General features: G+C 56.7%; 3 protein-coding genes across 9 annotated transcripts in view; 2 read left to right on the top strand and 1 right to left on the bottom strand.

The window, feature by feature from the left end:
* The first annotated feature begins 1718 nt into the window (after positions 1-1718).
* On the top strand, positions 1719-7273 carry LOC118655423 (sialic acid-binding Ig-like lectin 5). Of its 4 annotated transcripts, none has more exons than XM_036307221.1 (9): positions 1719-1836; positions 1918-2298; positions 2514-2792; positions 3071-3118; positions 3392-3646; positions 3732-4016; positions 4459-4558; positions 5580-5661; positions 6365-7273. In XM_036307221.1, the coding sequence occupies exons 1-9, from the start codon at positions 1800-1802 to the stop codon at positions 6557-6559; spliced, it is 1662 nt and encodes a 553-aa protein (XP_036163114.1). In that variant the 5' UTR covers positions 1719-1799; the 3' UTR covers positions 6560-7273. The 4 variants fall into 4 exon arrangements, with proteins under 4 accessions (XP_036163114.1, XP_036163115.1, XP_036163117.1 ...); XM_036307222.1 differs by having other exon boundaries at positions 4459-4531; XM_036307224.1 differs by lacking the exon at positions 3732-4016.
* Positions 7274-11527: 4254 nt separating this feature from the next.
* Positions 11528-16692, top strand: SIGLEC11 (sialic acid binding Ig like lectin 11). Of its 2 annotated transcripts, none has more exons than XM_036307260.1 (9): positions 11528-11624; positions 11709-12095; positions 12202-12489; positions 12633-12680; positions 13146-13403; positions 13494-13820; positions 13964-14054; positions 14306-14471; positions 16136-16692. In XM_036307260.1, exons 1-9 carry the CDS (start codon positions 11582-11584, stop codon positions 16337-16339), a joined length of 1812 nt encoding a protein of 603 aa, XP_036163153.1. In that variant the 5' UTR covers positions 11528-11581; the 3' UTR covers positions 16340-16692. The 2 variants fall into 2 exon arrangements, with proteins under 2 accessions (XP_036163153.1, XP_036163154.1); XM_036307261.1 differs by having other exon boundaries at positions 13494-13778.
* A 1634-nt stretch (positions 16693-18326) lies between these two features.
* The window catches only part of VRK3 (VRK serine/threonine kinase 3), a 37913-nt gene continuing 34348 nt past the window's right edge, over positions 18327-21891 (bottom strand). For all 3 annotated transcript variants that reach the window (XM_036307146.1, XM_036307148.1, XM_036307147.1), the window contains 2 exons: positions 20520-20668; positions 18327-18692 (listed from right to left, as the gene is read on the bottom strand). In XM_036307146.1, the coding sequence (XP_036163039.1) occupies positions 20520-20668 (149 nt within the window). In that variant the 3' untranslated portion in view covers positions 18327-18692. The remainder of the gene's footprint in view (positions 18693-20519; positions 20669-21891) is intronic.

The raw sequence follows: 21891 nt of genomic DNA on the forward strand, positions 1-21891 counted from the left end.
TTTTGGCATTAGTTTATTTGTAAATCGTGCACACACACACACACACACACACACACACACACACACACACAGAGTTCTCTCTGGGATGAATTCTGTGGCCCCTCTTGAATGTGAAAATGGTTGCTTCCTTCCCCCAGTGCTTTCGTGTGGGCTGCTTTAGGATGGGCCTTGTGCTCTGAGGTGAGTCAGCCTGGCCCCTTCTCTGTCCCTGAGGCCCATCTTACCTGGCACAGCTTATGGGGAAATTTCTTCTTCTGTATTTCTGTCTATACCTTGTAACGAGAGAGAGAGAGAGAGACAGAGAGAGAGAGAGAGAGAGAGAGAGAGAGAGAGAGAGAGAGAGAGGAGAGAAACATAAATTTGTTGCCTCCCATACTTGCTCTGAGCTGGTATGGACACGAGGTATGTGCCCTGACCTGGAATAAACCTGCAACCAATGTGCTGTAGGCAGGATGCTTCCACCAACAGAGCCATCCGGCCAGGGCTATCTATTTCCACCTGTATATTCCTCCCAGACAGATGTATCATTTCCTCCAATGAGGAAGTGCATACCATATTTTTGTGATGTGCATCTCTGAATGTTCCAGGAACATCGTAAGTTTTGATGTGTCCATGACATCTTTTATACCGTCCTGTTTTTCGTTGGTCACTGTGCTATATGGATGCATTTGAGTTTTGCAGTTTGATTTTGTCTCTAGAAACCTTGCTGACTCTCTTCTCAAGCACATTTCCTTGATGGAGAAAGTCAGCTTTATTTTCTTTTGAATTTCCATAGCTTTTAGTTATTGCTCTTGCCTTGCTGGACTCGGACCCAGTGCTGCTTTGTTAGGCGTGGGGCTTGCTGATCTCACCCCCTATCCCGCCAGGGGAGCCTCCTGCATCCCTAGCTGACTGTGATGTTATCCTGAAGGCCTTTGACATCCTCCTGCGCTCACTAGTTCCTCGCATGAGATTCCATCAGTCAAGGGCCAGCGAGGCACAGAGAAGCCCCACTATGTGCTCCCACAGCGGGAATGTAATGTCCGGGTTTGTGATGCCCGGGTTGGGACACAGATGGAGCAGAAAGGGAACACTTCCCATCAGCCTTGGTGGGCTCTGACAGGGACCCAGCGATGAGGGGCCAGGAAGGTGGGTTTTCATGAGCTTTCAGGCGCAATGATGCTGCTGTGCTGAGGTCCCGCCAAATGGGGCGTCCGTTTCCGATGGGGCTTGTGCGCCCTCGCTGTCCCTCAGACCCTCAGACCCTCGAGCCAACACAGGTGCGTCCCACGTCCCCAAGAAGCCCTCAGAGTCCAGGCCTTTACCACTCAGCTTTGCCCCTGGTTTCCACCCTCCGCTGGACTTGGGTCTAAATTCCTCTCTCTCTTTTGCTCCCACTTGGTCTAAAAAAATATTAAAATGATCTTTTTCCAGAATGTTCCATAGTTTCAGCTGGAGGGCAGGTCCCCACCCCCTCACCCCCGGAGTCCCCAGGACCAGCTCTGAGTGTGATGGGCCCTGGGCGACCTCCCTCCCCACTGACACATCCTCTGTAAGGGGGTCACTTTCTGGACAAGCCACTCAGCCTCCCAGGGCCTCAGGACATTTGCCTGCAGGGTCATGGGGGGGATGGGAGAGGGGAGACAGAAAGATTTCTCAGGCACCGCCCCCAACTCCTGTGGAGGCCAAGTTCCCCTTCCAGCCTGACCCCAGTCTCTCCCCCAGGGCTTCCTGTTGGGGTGTCCTAGGCCCCACCCCAGAGCTGTGCACTTCCCTCCCTGACACAGGGTGCTGGACTCACTGCGCTGCCAGAGGCAGACATGGTGCCCCTGCTGCTGCTGCCCCTGCTGTGGGGGGGTGAGTGGCTGAGGGAGGGGGGCAGGACAGGTGGGGGAAGAGCGGGAGTTGCATCTGAGCTTCTGTGTCCCCCTCCCCCAGGGTCCCTGCAGCAGCAGCATCCAGGCTATGAGCTCCAAGTGCAGAAATTGGTGACGGTGCAGGAGGGTCTGTGTGTCCACGTGCCCTGCTCCTTCTCCTACCCGTGGAGTTCGTGGTCTTCCTCTAGTGAACTCTACACCTACTGGTACCGACAGAGGGACAACATAAAGTATGCTGCTCCTGTGGCCTCGAGCAACCGGAATAAAACAGTGAGGAGAGACACCCGAGGCCGATTCCTCCTCACGGACCCCACGACCAACAACTGTTCCCTGAACATCAGAGACGCCAGGAAGAGTGACTCAGGACGCTACTATTTACGAATGGAGAGAGATCTTGTGGGATATAGTTACCTAGAGAAGATGCTGGATTTGCAGGTGACAGGTCAGGCAGGGGCCCTAGGAGAGGATCAGGGACAGGGGACCCCCATCTTAGAGCAGGAATAGGACACTGGACACTCCCTGATCCAGGTCTTGGGCGCTGGGTGGTTTGAAGGGACACATGGCCTGGGTGAGCTCAGCCCGAGGCAGGGCCTCTCTCAGGGTCCCACTCTGAGTCCCCACCCCTGGAGCCCAGGCACCTGCCTTTCTCCCCTGCAGCCCTGACAGAGAAACCCCACATCTGGATAAGGGAGCCCCTGGAGTCCGGCCGCCCCACACAGCTGGCCTGCAGCCTGCCAGGGGCCTGCGAAGGGGGACGACCTCTTACCTTCTCCTCGGCGGGAGCCCCTGGAGACATGCTGGGCCCCCAGACTACCCGCTCCTCGGTGCTCACCTTCACCCCGAGGCCCTGGAACCATGGCACCAGCCTCACCTGTCAGGTGAAACTCCAAGGATCTTTGGTGGCCACACAGAGAACCATCCGGCTCAATGTCTCCTGTGAGTGTTGGAGGGGGGGCTGGGTCCGTGGGACACTGGAGTGGCGTGTGTGTGTGAGTGTGTGACTGTGTGTATGTGTGAGTGTGTGTGTGTGTGTGTGTGTGTGTGTGTGTGTGTGTGTGCAGGAGGCAGAGCTATCCTGAGAACACCCGGGTATGGATCTGCGTGTAGGTGGGGAGGGGGCCAGAAGAGAGCTCCCCCCATTCCCGGTTCCCAATGCCCCTCTGAGTTATTGGGGTGACTTCCATCTGAAGTGGGGCCCTGTCTTTCTATCCCAGATGCCCCAGGGAACCTCACCATAGGCGTCTCCTTCAGAAAGGACACAGGTAGGAAAGAACCCCTCCTCTCTGGGCTGGGACCTGCCCCCCGGCCCTGGTGGGGCAGAGGGGGGAGCAGGAGTTTGAATGGGATGAGACGTGGGAAGGGCAAAGATGAAAGTCAGCACCCCGAGTCCCTCACCTCTGGTGGGTGGGTGCCTGCATCTGTGTTCCACTCATCTCTCTCTCTCTCTCTCTCTCTCTCTCTCTCTCTCTCTCTCTCTCTCTCTCCCTCCCTCCCTCCCTCCCTCCCTCCCTCCCTCATAACCATTCTCCCCAAAGCCTTTAAGAATCTGCAAACCACTTCCCTTTCCATCCTGGAGGGAGAGGCCCTGAGGCTGCTCTGTGTGGCTGACAGCAACCCCCCTGCCGAGCTGAGCTGGTTCCGGGGGTCCCCAGGCCTGAACGCCACCCCCCTCTCCAGCACCGCGATCCTGGAGCTGCCTCGCGTGGGGCCTGCACAGGAAGGAGAGTTCACCTGCCAAGCTCGGCACCCGCTGGGCTCCCACAGCGTCTCTCTCAGCCTCACCGTGGTCTGTGAGTGGGGAGACCCCGGGGGGCAGGAAAGCTGGGTTCTGGGGAGATTAGAGGCACCGCTGACCCATCTCCTCGCTCCCCACAGACCCCCCGCAGCTGCTGGGACCCTCCTGCTCCTGGGAGGACCAGGGTCTGCACTGCAGCTGCTCCTCCAGGGCCCAGCCTGCCCCCTCCCTGCGCTGGCGGCTGGGGGCGGGGCTGCTGGAGGGGAACCATGGCAACGCGTCCCACGTGGTCAGCTCCAGCTCAGAGGGGCCCTGGACCAACAGCTCCCTGAGCCTCAAGGAGGGGCTCAGTCCTGACCTCAGACTCAGCTGCGAGGCCTGGAATGTGCACGGGGCCCAGAGCGCCTCTGTCCTGCTGCTGCCAGGTCAGGGCCTGCTGGGGGCAGAGGCCACAGAGAAAGGAGTGGATCAGAGAGAGGGTGGGGCTGAGGGTGGGGGCTGCGCGGGGACAGGGGGGATTGCTAAGACAGGACCCTCCATCTCTTGTCGTCCCCCCCAAAAAAATATTTTGATTGATTTCAGAAAAGGAGAGGGAGGGAGAGATAGAAACATCAATGAGGAGAGAGAGTCATTGATCGGCTGCCTCCCGCACGCCCCCTACAGGGAGGAGATGGACCCTGCAACCTGGGCGTGTGCCCTTGACCAGGGATGGAACCGAACCGGGATCTCCTGGTTCACAGGTGGAGGCTGATCCACTGATCTCAGTTGGGCTCTGGTTGAACTGAACCGACAGCGGGTGCTGGGAGGAGGGGGAAGAGGAGAGACCGAGGCCCGGGCGTGGGTGTCTCACCCCCCTCTCCTCTGCAGGGAAGGCCGTGCCCCAGGCGGGAGCGGTTCCTGCGGCTCTCGGAGGTGCTGGTGCCATGGCCCTGCTGTCCCTGTGCGTGTGTCTCATCTTCTTTTGCATGTGAGCCTCTGGGGCAGGGAGCCGGGTCCTAGGGGTTTGAAAGAGGTCACAGAATTTCACCCACACAAGCTTATCCAGAGGGGAGGCTGGGTGGGTGGCAGGCGTTGGGGTAATAGCTTTATTGAGGTAAAAGTCCGATGTCTTTGAAGTGTCCGATTCAATGGCTTTTACTTCAGTCACACAGCTGTGCACCCATCACCACGGTCAAGTTTAAAACCTTATTTGTCTGAAAAAAAGAAAAGAAAAGAGAGAGAGAGAAACTCCACATCCCTGTATTGTCCTCATGCCTCCATCCTCCCCCAGCCCCAGGCAACCAGTATGTCCTGTTTCTCTAGATTTGCCCATTCTGACATTTCATAGAAATGCCATGATAAAATACATGTTTACTGTGACCGACTTCTTTCATGTAGCCTGAGATTTTCAAGGTTCATGTGTCAGCACTGCATTGCTTTTTATTTACAAACTAGAGGCTTGGTGCACGACATTTGTGCACTGGGGGTGTCCCTCAGCCCAGCCTGCACCCTCTCGCAGTCTGGGATGCCTCAGGGTATGTCCAACTGCTGCAGAGGTGGGAAAGGCTCTAGCTGAGCCCTGTTGAGCACCAGAGGGCAGCTCCTGCGTTGAGTGTCTGCCCCCTGGTGGTCAGTGCGTGTCATAGTGATCAGAGTTCTGCTGTTGGTGGGTTTGCATTTTAGCCTTTTATTATATAGGATGTATTCCATGGTTTGGATGGGGCACATTTCATTTGCCCGTTCCTACATTGGGTTGCTTGGACGTTTTGGCTGCCATGAATCACACTGATGATGACTCGTGCACAGTCTCTGCGTGTGAGAGGGGCCTCGGTGATGCACATTCAGTCCTGGCCAAACCCCTGGGCATCCAGGGGGACGGGACCCTCACCTGCATGTCAGGAGGGTCTGAGTCTGGCCTCAGGGCCTGGATGCCTCCGTTGTCCATCAGGGAGTGGGGGCAGCTGCCTTCCTGGGCCTGAGCCATTCTGGCTGCTGACTTTTCCCCTTAGAGTGAAAGCCCGCAGGAGGCAAGCAGCCGGGAGGCCAAAGGTCACGAATGATGAAGACCCTGTGATGGGCACAGTCACCTGGGTGAGTGACGGGGTGTCTTCTCATGCCATGTAGGGGGGCTGGGCATGTCCATTAAGGAGCCCACACCCGCTCCTCTGTGGTCAGCTGGACAGGCAGCTGGGAGTTGACTTCCCCTTCATTTCCTGAAACCCATGGTCAGCCTCCTGCCCCAGCCACACTGACCACTGAGCCCACCTCACCTCTCTGATAGGCACAGGCTGCCAGAACCAGCTCCCCAAACTATTACTTCCTTCCCATTGTGGGCCTGTGCCTTCACCTCCCTTTCTCGCAGCTTCTCTATCTGTAAATGGGGATAATGAAAGCATCATGCTCACTGGGCTTCTGAGGGAATGAAATATGATCAGTAGGCCCTTGATATGTCTAGTCAACATCTGCAATAGACTCAAAAAATTAAAAAAAAATTAAAAAGGAAAGAACAGCAGGCTTGAGCAGGAAGGAGGATGGTCTTCGAGATGAAAGGCCACCATTCTCCTAGGCCCCGGAACCTGAACAAATCTCCTTCATTTTGCACCAAAATAACAAAACCCCAAAAAACAAACAAACAAAAATTTTTAAAATGCACAAGCGAATAGTGGAGTCTGTGAGAAGTGTCTGTGCAATAAGAAGATGAAGGAAAAAGCTGTCCCATCCCCTCAGCCCCACTTTTCTCTGGGACCATGTCTGCCTCATGCCTCTCGGACGCCCCTCTCTCCCCTTCACTCAGGGGTCCCAGAAAAACCTCCCGCCGGACGCGCCCCCAGACCAAGCGCCACCTGCGGAGAAGGGCCCTCTGTCGGGGGAGCCGCAGGAGCTCTACTACGCCAACCTCACCTTTGAGGGGCTGAAGCCACGGGAGCCTCGGGACCAGGCGGCCACCAGCTCCCACGAGTACTCAGTGGTCAAGCGCGCACGCCAATGAGGACTCCGTCAGAGCTGGGTGCTGGCCAGAGGATTCACAGCCCCTGTGGGTGGGAGGTGGGGGCAGGGAAGTCCGGGACTCATTGCTGAAGCGTGAGGAGACCTTGTGGCCCGATTAACATTAAGGCTGGATGAGCAGCCCCAGGCAGAGCAGGAAGAAGACAGGCGATGGGGTTGTGAGACGGGATGGGCCGGCTCTCACGTCCACCTGCACCTGTGCTGCAGGTGAGCTGCTCCGTGACGCTGTCTCTCGCCTTCCCTCTTGCTCCAGAACAGCACTTCCTGGCTCCTGGCACATGGTCTGAAGTCTGGGTTTTCTAATAAATCCTGTCTTCTCCTAGTTCTCTGGGTGGCTGTCTCCCGGATCCCACCCCGTCTGAAGCGCAATGACAAATTATTCAGACTACAGTGTAGACCCTGGGTGGGACTCTCCTCCTCCAGGCATCGTTACTGTGGTCTGTAGCGGGTGGGTCACTACCATCCCATCAAGGACTGAGGGATTTCACAACCCAGGTTCTGGCCTGATTGCGTCGCATCTATTTTCAGTCCTAACCACAAGATGGCGATGTTTACGGGGCCTCTCCTCCTTGGAAGATCTCGTTTCTGGCCCCATGAGATTCTTCCTCTTCTTCTTCCACATTTTTATTGATTTCAGAGAGGAAGGGAGAGGGAGAGAGAGAGATAGAAACATCAATCATGAGATAGAATCATTGATTGCCTGCCTCCTGCACTCCCCCTACCGGGGACCGAGACCACAACCCGGGCATGTGCCCTTGATGGGTATCAAACCCAGGACCCTTCAGTCTGCAGTCCGACGCTCTATCCGCTGAGCCAAACCAGCCAGGGCCCCATGAGATTCTTGAATGTTCTACTTAGCTTCTCCGTGACTGCTCAGAGTCAGCAGTCGATTTGAAGAAAAGAGTGGCTGCAAATACTTGTCTCATCGCTGTTGACTTCCTGCTTCTTCCCTCTTCACTGTGCAAATTTTCTTTTTGCTGACTCCAAACATTAAAACAAATTTTAATCCAGCTTTCCTAGTTTGCTTGTTTTTTTTTTTCTCCTTGGCCTGGCTTGCTCTGCTCTTAAGGACAACTGTCTCCATGCTGTGGTCCACTAAGGCCACAGGATCCTTTCCCCAATCTCAATAGTTAACCTTTATGTAGAATAAATTAAAACTTAGAATTTATTTGTGTGACTTACCAGCTCCAAATACAGTATCTCAACCCAACTTCTGATACTTCATTTCTTCATTTGAGCTGACGAAGTGGACTCGGCACAGTGCCAGGCACAGAAAAGGCTCACCTTTTGATTATGTTTTGAGTTGTCCTGAGCTTCTTGACAGCACAAGGAAGGGTTTAAAAGCAAACTAATGGGGAGGTAGTAAGGGCAGGGCAGGAGTCTGACAGGTTTTCTGGAGGGGGTGAGGGTAGAGTCAGCCTGAGGGGCAAGGGGCCCAGTGACCTCTCAGAAATGCACTGTGTCTCTGAGGCCGTCTCCTCTTCCCCAGGATGAGGGCGGTCCCAGGGGGACACTGAGGAGGAGTTTGGCTGCAGCTCTGTCCTGTAGGAGAGAATGTCACCAGCCTCACTCCCCAGCCTTACCTCCACATGAGACAGGGCAAGGCTCGGCCTCCAGGGGGCGATCCATAGACCTGGTAGCTCCTGGCAGAGGGTTGGCGCTGTCCGTGGTGCTGAGCACACCTGGGCTCAGCTCTGCCAAGGACCCCACTCACAAGCCCCAGGTCCCCAGCCTTAGGCCAGCAGGACACCTAACCCGGAGGAGCTTTGGAAAGGCTGGGTTCCCCTTGGGAAGGAAAAGTCAGGAGAAGCGGTGGGATTGGGCTGGGCTCATCTCTGTGATTTTCCTCTCACCCGTCTGGTTGCCTTATTCTTTTGAACTTGTGCCAGCAAAATGCTGAGATCCCACGTAGCATTTGCCGCTGAAATGTCCCCAAAAGAGGAAGTTCCCCAGTGAATTGCTACATGTCTTAGGGGATCTACCAAGCTTGTCAGGCCACCACTAGGAATTAAAATCTAAGGGTGACGTACAGAGAGGGTAGTTTTGGGGGACGGTTAGGCCAGTTAAGGAGAAGCGGGGGCCTGGGGAGGAAGCAGGGCATGAAGAGGAAGAATGGGCCCTGGCTGGTTTGGCTCAGTGGATAGAGTGTACTCCTGCAGAGTGAAGGGTCCCAGGTTCGATTCTGATCAAGGGCATGTACCTTGGTTGTGGGCACATCCCCAGTAGTGGGTGTGCAGGAGGCAGCTGGTCGATGTTTCTCTCTCATCAATGTTTCTAACTCTCTATCCCTCTCCCTTCCTCTGTGTAAAAAATCAATAAAATGTATTTTTTTTAAAAAAGTAATGTCATTAAGGGGAAAAGAACTATCCTGGGGTGAGGATTAACGACAACAAAGAAGTAATATCACCATAAGTTTGAGGGACTAGTGGTTGAGAAATGGGGAACTGGTTACAGATGGAAGGGAACCGATGCTTTTTTCTGTGCCGTTCTGGATTGCACCCTCCCCGTTTCCTTTAAGGAATTTTGATCAACTCGGCCATTTGCCTGGTCAGGAACTTTCCAAACTCAGACAAGCTCTGGGCCCTTGGGATCGGATTGCTGCATGAGTCCACCAGGGGGCGCCCCGAGGACGCCGAGCCCTGGTCTGCACAATCCAGACAGGCCCAGGCAGGTGGGCGCTGTTGCCCCCACGTAGGGAAATAGTGGTTTCCTGCACCAGAGCCTGAAGAGGGGGAACAGTCTGTTCTGGAAGCCCCTAAGACGTACAAACATGTTAAACTCAGGGCTAGAAGAACTCAGTGAATTAAGAGAAACTATTATACTCATGGTTTTCCACAGCAAAAGGATACAGATTAAATCTGCAAAGGGAAAAGGTGTACAGGCACAGCCCAGGACAGAGCAGGTACAAGCCTCCAGTTGTCGCTCCCGATGGAGTCACGTGGGCAGTGCTGAAATTCTCCCAATGTCTGAGTTGCTCCCCTACCTCAGATTCACATGTTCAACCCCTAACCCCCAATGTGGCTATGTTTGGAGACAGGGCCATTAGAGATCATTAAGGTTACAGGAGGTCATAAGGGGGGCCCCTGATACACAAGATTAGCGCCTTTCTTTCTTTCTTTCTTTCTTTCTTTCTTTCTTTCATCCTCACCCAAGGATATATTTTTTTTTCCATTGATTTTTAGAGAGAGTGGAAGGGAGGAAGGGAGAGGGAGAGGGAGAGATAGAAACATCAATGGGAGAGACACATGTGTCCTGATTGGGGCTGAGGATAGAATCTGCAACCCAGGTATGTGCCCTTGACATGAAATCAAACCAGTGACCCTTTGGTGCTGAGGTCGATGCTTCAACCACGAAGTGACACTGGCCAGGGCAAGATTAGTGTCCTTATAAGAAGAGCCACCAGCCCTAGCAGGTTTGGCTCAGTGGATAGAGCATTGGCCTGCGGGCTGAAGGGTCCTGGGTTCAATTCCAGTGAAAGGTGCATGCCCCGGTTGTGGGCTCAATCCCCAGTAGGGGGCGTGCAGGAGACATCCGATCAATGGTTCTCTCTCATCATTGATGTTTCTATCTCTCTCTTCCTCTTCCTTCCTCTCTGAAATCAATAAAAATATATTTTTTTAAAAAGAAGAAGAGACACCAGCCATGGCTAAGTAGCTCAATTGATTAGAGCATTGTCCCAATATATGGAAGTCAGAGGTTCTATCCCGGTCAGGACACCTACAAAAATCAACCAGTGAATGCATACATAAGTGGAACAACAAATCAATGTTTCTCTCTCTCTTCCTCAAATCAATAATTTACAAAAAAAAAAAAAAAAAAAGCCCTGGCCAATGTGACTCAGTTGGTTGAGCGTCACACCCAGTGTAAGGTTGCCGGTTCAATTGCTGGTCAGAGCACATGCATGGGTTGTGGGCTCCATCCCTAGTAGGGGTGTGTACGGGAGGCGACTGATCAATGTTTCTCTCTCACATTAATGTTTCCCTCTCTCTCTCTCTCTCTCTCTCTCTCTCTCTCTCTCTCTCTCTCTCTCACACACACACACACACTTCCTCTCTAAACTCAATAAAATATTTAAAGAGTAATTTTCTAAAAAGAGTGGGTTGAAGTATTTATAAATAAATAAGAGACACCAGCGTTCTCTCTGAGGAGCAAGAAGGTGGCTGTGTGCAAGCCAGGAAGTGGGCTCCCACCAGGTGGCCCCTTGATCCTTGACCTTGGACTTCGCAGCCTCCAGAACTGTGAGAAAATAAATTTCTGTTGTTTAACGCCCCCTTGCCCCAATCTGTGGTGTTTTAGGGCAGTGCAAAGCGTCTGTGTGAGACAACATGTACCAGGATTGCTGCCTCCTGCATGCCCCCTAGTGGGGATCCAGCCCGCAACCAGGGCTGTGCCTAGACTGGGAAGGGAACCGTGACCTCCTGGTTCATAGGTCGACAGTCAACCACTGAGTCACGCTGGCCACGCTGGCCCCGCTTCTCACTGTGGAGCTGGGAGCCCTGTGTGGACTAAAGATTTGGCTCTGAGATAGGCAGGAAGTTGCGTGTCCTTGGGGAGGCTGGGGGGCAATGGCTTTGGGGCCACGCTAGGGTGAGGCCCCTGAGGGCAGAGTTTGGGAGGTCATACTGTCCTCGTTGCCTCCAGCTCCTGCATCGAATAGATGTGTCCCTGACAAATGAATGAATGAATGAGTGAATGAATGAATGCCCGCTTCCAGCACCTCACCTGGAGCCTGACTCACCTGTTGCCCCCAAAAGCCCGCTCCTGGGACTGTCCTCCCTGAGAATGACCCAGGGTGGCCACGCGTTCTCTCTCTGCCTCATTACTTTCATCTGTGAAAGGAGAAGTCCGAAGAGGGGATCTTCAAGGCCATTTGCAGTTCCTGGGGTTCCTCTTCTGCGTGGCCACGGCCCCCTCCTCCAGAAGGTTCCTGTTGGCGCTTCCTTCCAGGACAGACAGGCAGCTCCAGAAGCCAGACAGCCCAAGGACAGCCCAGCCGGGTCTGGACATGCTGCTGCTGCTGCTGCCGCTGCTGCCCCTGCTGTGGGCAGGTGAGTGGGCCGGGGCGGGGCCAAGCCAGGCTGGGCCAGGGCCAGGGCGGGGCTGGTGCTGCAGCTGAGCCGCTGTCCCCCCAGGGTCCCCGCAGAAGGATCCAGAGTACCAGCTGCAGGTGCAGGACTCGGTGACGGTGCAGGCGGGTCTGTGCGTGCACGTGCCCTGCAAGGTGTCCTACCCTCGGGCGGGCTGGAACGACTCTACCCCAGCGTTCGGCTACTGGTACCAGAAAAGGGAGCCTGGCAAAAGAGATGTTCTCGTGGCCACAAACAACCAAGGCAAGAAAATAAAAAGTAATGTGAAATCTCCCTCTCCGTTCGACCTCTCCGGGGACCTGGGGGCCGGCAACTGCTCCCTGAGCATCTCAGCTGCGACGCCCAGAGATAGTGGAAAGTATTACTTTCGGCTGGAGAGGGGCCGTGTGAACTACAGCTATCAGAGCAACCTGCTCACCGTGACCGTGACAGGTATGGAGCGGTCCCAGGAGTGGACCACCGGGCTGGGCAGCAGTTCAGGGTTGGGGTGCACACACGGGGTCCCCTCTGGGCCTGGCCTCGCCCTCTCTCTCTCCAGCGCTGACACAGACCCCGGACATCCACGTCAAGAAGCCGCTGGAGGCCGGTCGCCTGGGTCACCTGGTGTGCTCCCTGCCCGGGGCCTGTGCTCCGCTGCGGCCTGGCACCGTCTCCTGGGTCGGGGCTGATGCCCTCAGTCTCCAGGCGCAGGGCTCTGCGGCCTTGAGGTACCCAGAGATCATGTTCAAGCCCCGCCCGCAGGACCATGGCACCAACCTCACCTGCCGGGTCACCTTCCCCGGGGCTGATGTGAGCAGCGAGAGGACCATCACGCTCAATGTGTCCTGTGAGTCCGGCCAGGACGCCCGGTGGGGGTGGGGGTGGGAGACGGGCTGCAGGAAGGACACAGACGCTGGTCTCTCCACTTCCCATTTCTGTGTGTCCTGGGGCTGGGGAAGGGACTCTTCCTCACTGTGTCCCTCTGTCCAGATGCACCACAGAACCTGGCCATCCGCGCCTCCCGAGGAAGCCACACAGGTAAGGGGGATGCTTCTCTCTCACATGGAAGTTTCTCTCACTCTCCCCGACCCTCTCCCCAAAAATCAGTGAAAACATATCCACGGGCTGGCAGTCTCGATTCAATGGTTGAACTGTGGACCTATGAACCAGGAAGTCAGGATTTGATTCCCATATCAGGGCACAGGCCTGGGTTGAGGGCTCCGTTTCCAGTAGGGGGCGTGCAGGAGGCGGCCCATCAATGATTCTTTCTCATCATTGATAAGTCTCTCTCTCTCCCTCCCGCCCTCCCTCCTCCCTCCCTCTCCCTTCCTCTCCGAAATCAATAAGAATGTATTTAAACACACACACACACACACACACACACACACACACACACACACACACTCGGGTGAGGATTAAAAAAAAAAAAAAAAAAGGAGAGGAGAGAGAAATAGGAAGAAGACTTCTGATCCGAGGCCTGCGCTGGGCTCCGTCTCTCTCCAGAGCTGGAACACGTGGGAAACGGCTCGGCTCTCTCGGTCCGGGAAGGGGACTCGCTCCGCCTGCTCTGTGTCGCCGACAGCAACCCTCCCGCCACGCTGAGCTGGGCCCAGGGCAACCGGTCCCTGAGCCCCTCACAGCCCCAGGAGCCCGGGGTCCTGGAGCTGCCCAGGGTGGAGGCGCGGCACCAAGGCAGATTCACCTGCCGAGCTCAGCACCCGCGGGGCTCCCTGCGCGCCTCCCTGCGTCTCCGCGTGCAGAGTGAGTGTGTGTGGAGGCAGGGGGGGGGAGGGGGTCACGGTGTCCTGGGAGGGCAGAGGCAACCCTAACCCTACTCCTCGCTCCCCACAGACCCCCCGCAGCTGCTGGGACCCTCCTGCTCCTGGGAGGACCAGGGTCTGCACTGCAGCTGCTCCTCCAGGGCCCAGCCGGCCCCCTCCCTGCGCTGGAGGCTGGGGGCCGGGCTGCTGGAGGGGAACCATGGCAACGCCTCCCACGCTGTCAGCTCCAGCTCAGAGGGGCCCTGGACCAACAGCTCCCTGAGCCTCCGCGGGGAACTCACCTCCGGCCTCAGACTCAGCTGCGAGGCCTGGAATGTGCACGGGGCCCAGAGCGCCTCTGTCCTGCTGCTGCCAGGTCAGGGCCTGCTGGGCGCAGAGGCCACGGAGGAAGGAGTGGGTAAGAGAGAGGGTGGGGCTGGGGAGGGGGGCTGAGTCAGGAAAGAAAGGGGTGAAAGGAAGAGGTGGTGGGGGCAGAGTCCAGTAAGGGCACAGGGTTCTGGGGCGCGTAGGGGAGTCACCCCAAACCCCATTTGTCCGCAGGGAAGCCCGCGCTCAGGGAAGCATTCGTCCTGGGCGCTGTCACGGGAGCTGGTGTGGTTGGGTTGCTCGGTCTCTGCCTCATCATCTTCATGTGAGTGTCGTCCCCGGAGAGCAGGAGGCTGGGCCTGGAACCCCACACGGCCCGCCTGGGCGATCTGGGTGGTGCAGGGGTTGTGAACAGGGCCATCCCATCCCCATCGAGAAGGGAGCCTGTTCTCATCGTAAAAGTCAGTGCAGGCACGTCCCCTGCGTCCGGCTGAGGTCAGCCCTTCTAGCCTCCTTGGCGCGCACGCTGAGCTCTGCGCCCTGCAGGCTGCTCAGGGGTCCCCGCCTCCCCTTCAGAGTGAAGACCCGCAGGAGGGCCTCACCCCGGGCTGCAGCTGGTGAGAAGGATGCCTCTTCCACGCGGGGTTCCGCCTCCTCCACGCGGGGTTCCGCCTCCTCCACGCGGAGTCCCGCCTCCTCCACGCGGAGTCCCGCCTCCTCCACGCGGAGTCCCGCCTCCTTGGTGAGTCATGCCCACCTTCCATCGGATGCCTCTGCCATCTCCCCAGGACACCGTGGCCACATCCACCCCGATGATTTAAGATGATCGAGCCCCAAGCAGGCCTTTCCTCCTGGGTCCCCATCAATCCAGGCACCAGGCAGGCGGCCAGGAGTCACCCTCCTCTCCGCTCCCGTCTCCCCTCAGAGCCAAGGACCTGCCCATCTTCCTGAGTGTGTTCAGGTCCAGGGGGGCCCTCCCTGTCTCCCCCTCCCACTTCCTCCTCCTTCCCCTCTCTCCTCCCCAATACAGGACGCCAGAAGGATCGCCCCCAAATAACTGTCAGCTACAAGTTTAGGGGTCTCCGAGGCACTCTCCTGTTCATGACTCCCCAGAGGGACTCAGACTCAGAGAAGTTGTCATAGTCATGGTCATGGTTCATTACAGCGGGCGGACGGGGACAGAATCGGCCCAGGAAGAGGCGCAGGGGGCGGGCCCAGGAGAGAGAGGCGTGGGCTTCCGCGGTGGCTCAGCGGAGTCACAAGGACAGTGCCTAGTCTCCCAGCAAAGACGTGAGACCACACGCACGGGCACCCCACCGGGGGAGCTCCCCGAGCCTGATGTCCAGTTCTAGTTGGGGGACGGTCACGTGGCTGGACTCAGCTTCCATCCCTGCAGAGGTCAAGCCAACGCCCCGTGGCCCAAGGCCGCCGCCCATCACACGAACTGCCTGGTGTGGCCCACGGTCCCCCGAGGCTTAGAGGTTCCCTCCCAGGTGCTGGGGGCACAGGGTCAAGCTTTTCTCGGGCAGCGTTCACCCTTTACTGTACAATATCCTTTGTAGGGTGCATGACGTAATTCACGAATGCACCTGCTTGCACCCCTGAAATGCCGAGTGGCCGCCGAGGGCAGGGCAGTCTGGGCCTGAGCAAATTCCTGTCCTTCTCGTGCCACCGCCCCATTCCTGTGCCTCCTATTGCCACGTGCAGTGAGAGCAACATAACCGCCTGCCGCCTGCACGTCTGCTCCCCCCACTGCAAGCTGGCGGGTCGGGGCGGGTCTGCTTTGCTCCCCAGTGAACATCCAGGGCCCGGCACAGGGGCCGCTGTCCCACAAGGCAGCAGGCACTGAAGCCAGAGGGACTCGGGCATGAGTCCTGGTCCTCCCAACAACTAAATGTGTGGATTTGGGGATATTTAGCCTCAGCTTCTCCACCTGACAAATAGAATAGAGTTAAGCGTTGCCCTAGTGCCGTGGTCGGCAAACCGGCTCGCGAGCCACATGCGGCTCTTTGGCCTCTTGAGTGTGGCTCTTCCTAAGCCTTAGGAGCACCCTAATTAGGTTAATAACAATGTACCTATATAGTTTAAGTTTAAAAAATTTGGCTCTCAAAAGAAATTTTGTACTGTTGATATTTGGCTCTGTGGACCAATGAGTTTGCCGACCACTGGCCTAGGGGACTCTTGTGAGGAATCTAGGCGGCTGGCAGTCTGTTACCAAGGGCCAGGCATCACTTCCCTAAAATACCTGCTGACTCAATGCATGCGGGGGAAGGGCCACCGCCAATGGCTGTGGAATGAACAGATGAAAGACTAATTTGCTCAGTTTCCGGGTTTGCTTGTGGCCCCTCCTTGCTGACTCCCAGCCCCCATCACCCTAATGTGACTGCCTCTCCCCCCTCCACTCAGGGTTGCCAGCGTGAGCGTCGGCCAGGCAGCCAGCTAGACCACCCGCCCCCAGCTGCGCCCCCCGCTGCCGCCGCCCCCGCTTCCGGGGAGGAGCTGGAGCTCCATTATGCCACCCTCAGCTTCCAGGGCCCGAGGCCGGGGGAACGGCCCGACCAGGAGGCCACCTCCAGCACCGAATATGCAGAGATCAAGATCCGCACCTAACGGGCCCCCAGCTCCAGCGACCCCTGGCTGGAGGGCCCAGGGCTTCTCTGGGAGGGGAGACATCAGGGACAATTCCCAAGAACGAGCTGACGACACGGGTGTCCCACTGGTGCCACGATGGGCAGAACTGGCCTCAAATTTCAGCCCGTCTCCAACTACGAGCATGAGTCTGAGCAAGTCACTCTGCTTCTCAGTCTCCCCTCTGTAACACAGACACAGTAACCTAGCTGGACCCTGGCCGATGTGGCTCACTAGCTGAGCGTGAATCAGGTGGTCACGGTTCGATTCCCAGTCAGGGCACATGCCGGGGTTGTGAGCTCCATCCCCAGTGTGGGGCGTGTAGGAGGCAGCCGATCAATGATTCTGTCTCATCATGGATGTTTCAACCCCCCCCCCCTTCCTTCCTCTCTGAAATCAATTAAAATATATTTTTTAAAAACACCTAACTTGAGTGGTTGTTGTGGGGCGTCGCGGCAATAGTTAGGTAAAGCTCCAGGCAGGCGCGCGTGCTCACACACACAGAGCACCACACGGATGCCACACCTCTTCCCAGGGAAGCCCACCGGAATAAGGGTCCGGCCTCCTGGCCCAGACGGGGCCCCCTCCGCAGGGCTGTTCCAGCTCCGGGACACCCTGAAGGCCTGCATGAGGCTGTCACTGGGCTGCACTGCAGCTCAGCTCTCCCTCTGCCTCCCTCCCCTCCCCTCCTCAGGGACCGCCCCTGGGGCACCACCTCGGCACATGGGCCTCTCGGAGTCTGCCTCCTGGAAGCCCAATCTGTGTATTTCACACAAACTCATTCACTGATTATCTGAACTGAATGGTAGTTTATCGCATCACATGCCTCTTTCTTTAATTACATGTCCCTCAGGCTTTGGTTCTCAACAGTTTCTTTTGGCGGAATTTGCTTATAAAGTGCCTTGCCGCCACAGTCTGTGTTCCATTTACTTGGTGATTATTTTTTAAGTGCTCACATTCAACTGATCTCTTTTCCGCTGAGCGTCCACTTCGTTCCCCCCATGGTTCCATTAATGAGGAAACACGCTCAACACGGGCACGATGCGCCAACACAGCGAACAGGCGTTGGCATAACGTTAACAACTTTGTGCGGAAAACTGCTCTTCAGATTCCATGTGTTGTGATTCCATCTTTCACGCACAGTCTGCTTTGCCTTGCTTCAGGACTACGGAACCTCTCTCTTTCTAATATGTTTTTATTGATCTCAGAGAGGAAGGGAGAGGGAGAGACACAGAAACATCAATGATGAGAGATAATCATTGATCGGCAGCCTCCTGCACGCCCCACACTTGGGATCAAGCCAGCAACCGAGGGATGTGCCCTGACTGGAAATAACCTTGACCTCTTGGTTCATGGATTGACGCTCAACCGCTGAGCCACGCAGGTTGGTTCTCTCTTTTTACCAAACCCAAAGCCAAATAGATTTTTCTTCTATCTTTTCTTCCAGAAGTTTTTTAGTTTTGCATTTGAGTTAATTTTTATGGAAGGTTTAGGTCTGTGTCTGAGTCCAGTAAGTACATTTTAAAATGTTTTTATTGATTGATTTTAGAGAGAGAGGAGGGAGAGAAAGAGAGAGGTCTGTTGTTCCACTTATTTATGCATTCACTGGTCGATTCCTGTATGTGCCCAGACCAGGGATTAAAACCGAAACCTTGGTATATCAGGAGACACTCTAACCACTGAACTACCCAGACAGGGCCATTAAGTGCATTTTCAACTTACAATATTTTCAGCTTATAATAGGTTTACTGGGATGTGGCTCCACTGTTAGTTGAGGAACATCTGTACATGGATGGATGGATGTGTGGATGGATGGACGGAAGGAAGGAAGGATGGAGGGGCGGCTCCATGAAGTCTGGACAGATGAATGAAAGGGTAGATGATGGACGAGAGGTTGACGGGATGGGTGAATGGGGAGAAAAAGGGAGCTAACCTTTCCCAAAAGGAACACCTTTTGTGGACACTCGACTCTCCAAGCTCCAATGAAACCATTTATTACAAAGCACAGTGGTTGCAGTGGCAGGAAGGGTCCCACTGAGGGGCTGGCTCAACCCCGTCCTGAGTGAAGGGTCTTCTCTGTTCTCCACCCCAGCGGCTGGGCTGCCGGAGATGGCGGCCGTGAGGAAGGGACATCAAAGGAGGGCGCTCACATTACCTGGAGCCTAACTGCCGACCGAGTTCCCGCCCATCGGGCCTGACAGCAGCGTCGCCTACAGAAGCGGCAGGAATGCACATCTGAGGGATCTTTCTAGAAGCTAATCTACAGCAGGCCTGGGTTTCACATTTCTTCTTCCCATTTTTTTTCCGATTCCAAACTGGGAGTTGAAAGAAAGTGCTGGAAGACAGTGGAAATGGCCGTGAGTGTCTCCTGCATTCAGGGCGCTCCCTGGGCCTGGGGCGGGGGGGGGGGGGGGGGGGGGGGGGGGGAACACCACGGACAGGGAAGGAGCACCCCCGCGGGGCTTACAGCTTAGAGGAGGGGGTGGGGACACTACAAATTACACACATTTCCCTCCAGGGGCCGCAGGGGCTGCCAGAAAACAGGCGAAGTGATCAGAGAGGAGGTGGGGAGGCACCGCACGGAGAGGATGTCGGCACGCAGGCCAAGGCAAGGCGTTGCCATAGCGGAGAGAAGCTGTTACACTCCTGGTTGTAGCCGGTGGGGAGAGGCGCACCCGCCACTCCCAGGCCACTGGCTCCCTAAGGAGCACCCGCACTACGTTTCTAAGGGACCAAACCGCTGTTGAGTAAGAGGCGCCGACAGTCCAGTCGGTGCATCTGAAACTGAGACCCTGAAAGGGCTGTAGGTTTTAAGTTTTAAAGTTTCCCTCGTTCTGGGCAGAAGGAGGCATGTACGACAGGCCGGCACCGGCGGGAAGACTGGAGTCGCCCACTCGATAAACACGCGTGGAGTCTCCGTGCGCCAGGCCAGCGACGTGCAGGAAAGACAGATGCCCGAGAAAGACATGGCCCCGCCCACACGGAGCTCACCGCCCATGGGTGACTGTGACCAGTGACCGCACAGTTCACCTCTGGGGGCGGAGAGGGGGGATCCCCTGGGCGAGGGCGAGGCAGAGACCTGGAGGAAATGGCCTAGACGGGACTTAGCAACTGCCCGTTGGGGCGCCTGAAGGAGGAAGGAGCTGGGGAAAGGCCAGAGCAGCTGGGGCAGAAGAGCCATTTGCCAAGCTGGGGAGACCGGGACGGGGGAGCTGGCGGGAAGCCACGCCTTCACTTTCGGAGCGCGCGTGTGGTGAAGGCCCAGAGCTGTAACCCTGCGGGAAAAACCAACGCACAGCCTGCATTCTCGGGGTGCTGTGACCAGGCCCCCGCGGAGAGCTGTAGGCTGTGGGATCTGGTGCGTGTGTTGTGAGGCCGGGATGTGAGTGACAGGGCAGGCGGGAAGCAGCAGTGGAACCAGAGTGCCAGCAGGACCACGGCTGCGGCGGAAGGAGCCAGGCCGCCCGGGAGGACGCACTTGGCCTGGCTCCCTGAGCCCGGACACAGCTGCCTGAGGGCGGGGATGTGTGGTGGGGCGGCCTGTGCGCTGCCGGATGCTGAGTGGCTCCCCAGCCTCCACCCACCAGATGCCAGGAGCACCCTCTCCCCAGTGCTGACAACCAAGAATGTCTGCAGAGCCTGGACAGCGTGGCTCAGTGGTTGAGCGCTGACCTATGAACCAGGAGGTCGCTGGATCGATTCCCGATCAGGACACAGGCCTGGGTTGCGGGCTCCATCCACAGCAGGGCGTGTGCAGGAGGCAGCCGATCAGTGATTCTCTCTCATCATTGATGTTTCTATCTCTCCCTCTCCCTTTCTCTGTAAAATCTACAAAAACATATTTTAAAAAGTTTAAAAAAAATGTCTGTAGACAGTGACAAACGGCCCCATTTGTTCTCGACTCCGTTGGAGAGCCCGAGGGGAGGCAGTCAGCCCTGAGGAGAGGGGACCCGGGAGGCCCTCCATAGAGCGTCCACGCGGCCTTGCCAGACGGTCCAGCGAGTCTGGTTTAGCTTTGGAAAGTTTAACAACCTCGTGGGAAATGCAGCATCTAACTGGGAAGTTGGCCCTGGATTAAACATCCAATGCCACCTGGGACTCAGGGCTGGGTGGGGGGTGGGGTGGGGGTGGAGGCTCACAGGCTCTGCCCACCGGAACCCACCTAGGGCGCCATCCGGAGGTTGATGGGGTCATAGGCCGACACCAGCAGATCCTGCAGCAGGGAGCGCAGGCCCCTCCTCAGCGAGTCGTAGGGGGGCTTCTCCTCGTACCTGAGGGCCATCACCACCTTCAGGTACTCCCGCAGCGTGTCTGTGGGCAAGACACCCACCAGGGAGGGGCTGAGAGGGGCGGACCCGGAGCGGGAGCTGCGCCCATAGGTCCGCCACGGTGCCCCTCGGCTCAGGGCTGCCTCTGTGCCAGGCACTTGGACACCCCCCGCCCCCATTTTTGGAAAACATCAGACGTGTGCAACAGACAAACAGTATCGTGAACACCGCGATCCCATCACCCGGTCTCAACGCTGTCAACTCACAGCCAACCCGCTTCGTCCGAGCCCCCCCCCCACTCCCCGCTGGATCGTTTCACGCAGATCTCAGCTACTCAGGTCATTTTCCTGCAAACATTTCGTGTGTCTCTAGCGGCGAACGTCTACTGTGAAGCCCGGAGAGCAGACGCTGTTGGCCTTGCGCACCCCTGGGTCTCTGTCTGCAAGGGCTCGGCTCAGCTGCTCTCGCACAAAAGCAGCCACAGGCGACAGGTCAACGAACGGGCGTGGCCGGGCCCAGACTTTTAGGGCTGCTGCAGCCTGGACTTCAGGGAAGGTTCACAGTTCTCTTCTGATCCCCTGCACCCGCCCCCCAACCATTTCAAAATGTAAAACAATTCCTAGTTCACCAGCTTTGCAGACACAGGCCCCAGGGACATGGCTTGAATGATAAAGGCTTTTCCCCCCTAAATAAGCACAATACTATTGTCGCTCTTTTAAAAAGTGCCAATTATGACACCAAAACAACAGTCACTAAAGTCCCCACTTGGGGGGGGAACGTCTACAGCAGCCTGAGGTCTGGGAGGAAAAGTTCAGGGAGTTAGGGCTGCAGCAGACGCAGAGGCAGCTCTGAGCCCAGGCCTGTGTTGCATTCTCTGGGCAACCGCGGAGGTGGGGCTGTCCCTGGCCCCTTTCTGCACTAGCTGCGGCTCAGAGAGGCACCGCACCCACAGAAGCCCCGGGCTGGTTCCAGCGGGCCTGCCTGACTGTGGAGCTAGAGCTGGGGGCCCCTTTAAGGAGCGAGAACAAAGGCTGGAGGGGAGAGGGACGTGAGCGGCAGAGCCATGATTTGAACCCAGGGGTGTCAGGCAATTAAACAGTGAGCCCTGCCCTAGCGGGTCTGGCTCAGTGGATAGAGCACTGGCCCAAGGACTGAAGGGTCTTGGGTTCGATTCTGGTCAAGGGCATGTACCTTGGTTGCAGGCTCGATCACTGGCCCTGGTTGGGGCGTGCAAGAGGCAACCAATAGAGGTGTCTCTCTCACATC

The sequence above is a fragment of the Myotis myotis genome, unplaced genomic scaffold (assembly GCF_014108235.1).
Source record: "Myotis myotis isolate mMyoMyo1 unplaced genomic scaffold, mMyoMyo1.p scaffold_m19_p_45, whole genome shotgun sequence".
Lineage (NCBI taxonomy): Eukaryota > Metazoa > Chordata > Mammalia > Chiroptera > Vespertilionidae > Myotis > Myotis myotis.

Excerpts from the sequence above, each read along its gene's own strand:
- LOC118655423 (XM_036307221.1), top strand. The coding sequence starts at position 1,800 with ATGGTGCCCCTGCTGCTGCTGCCCCTGCTGTGGGGGG. Across the intron at positions 3,119-3,391 it reads CTCCTTCAGAAAGGACACAG|CCTTTAAGAATCTGCAAACC; the intron begins GTAGGAAAGAAC and ends TTCTCCCCAAAG. Across the intron at positions 4,559-5,579 it reads TGTCTCATCTTCTTTTGCAT|AGTGAAAGCCCGCAGGAGGC; the intron begins GTGAGCCTCTGG and ends TTTTCCCCTTAG.
- SIGLEC11 (XM_036307260.1), top strand. The coding sequence starts at position 11,582 with ATGCTGCTGCTGCTGCTGCCGCTGCTGCCCCTGCTGTGGGCAG. Across the intron at positions 12,681-13,145 it reads CTCCCGAGGAAGCCACACAG|AGCTGGAACACGTGGGAAAC; the intron begins GTAAGGGGGATG and ends GTCTCTCTCCAG. Across the intron at positions 13,404-13,493 it reads CCTGCGTCTCCGCGTGCAGA|ACCCCCCGCAGCTGCTGGGA; the intron begins GTGAGTGTGTGT and ends CGCTCCCCACAG.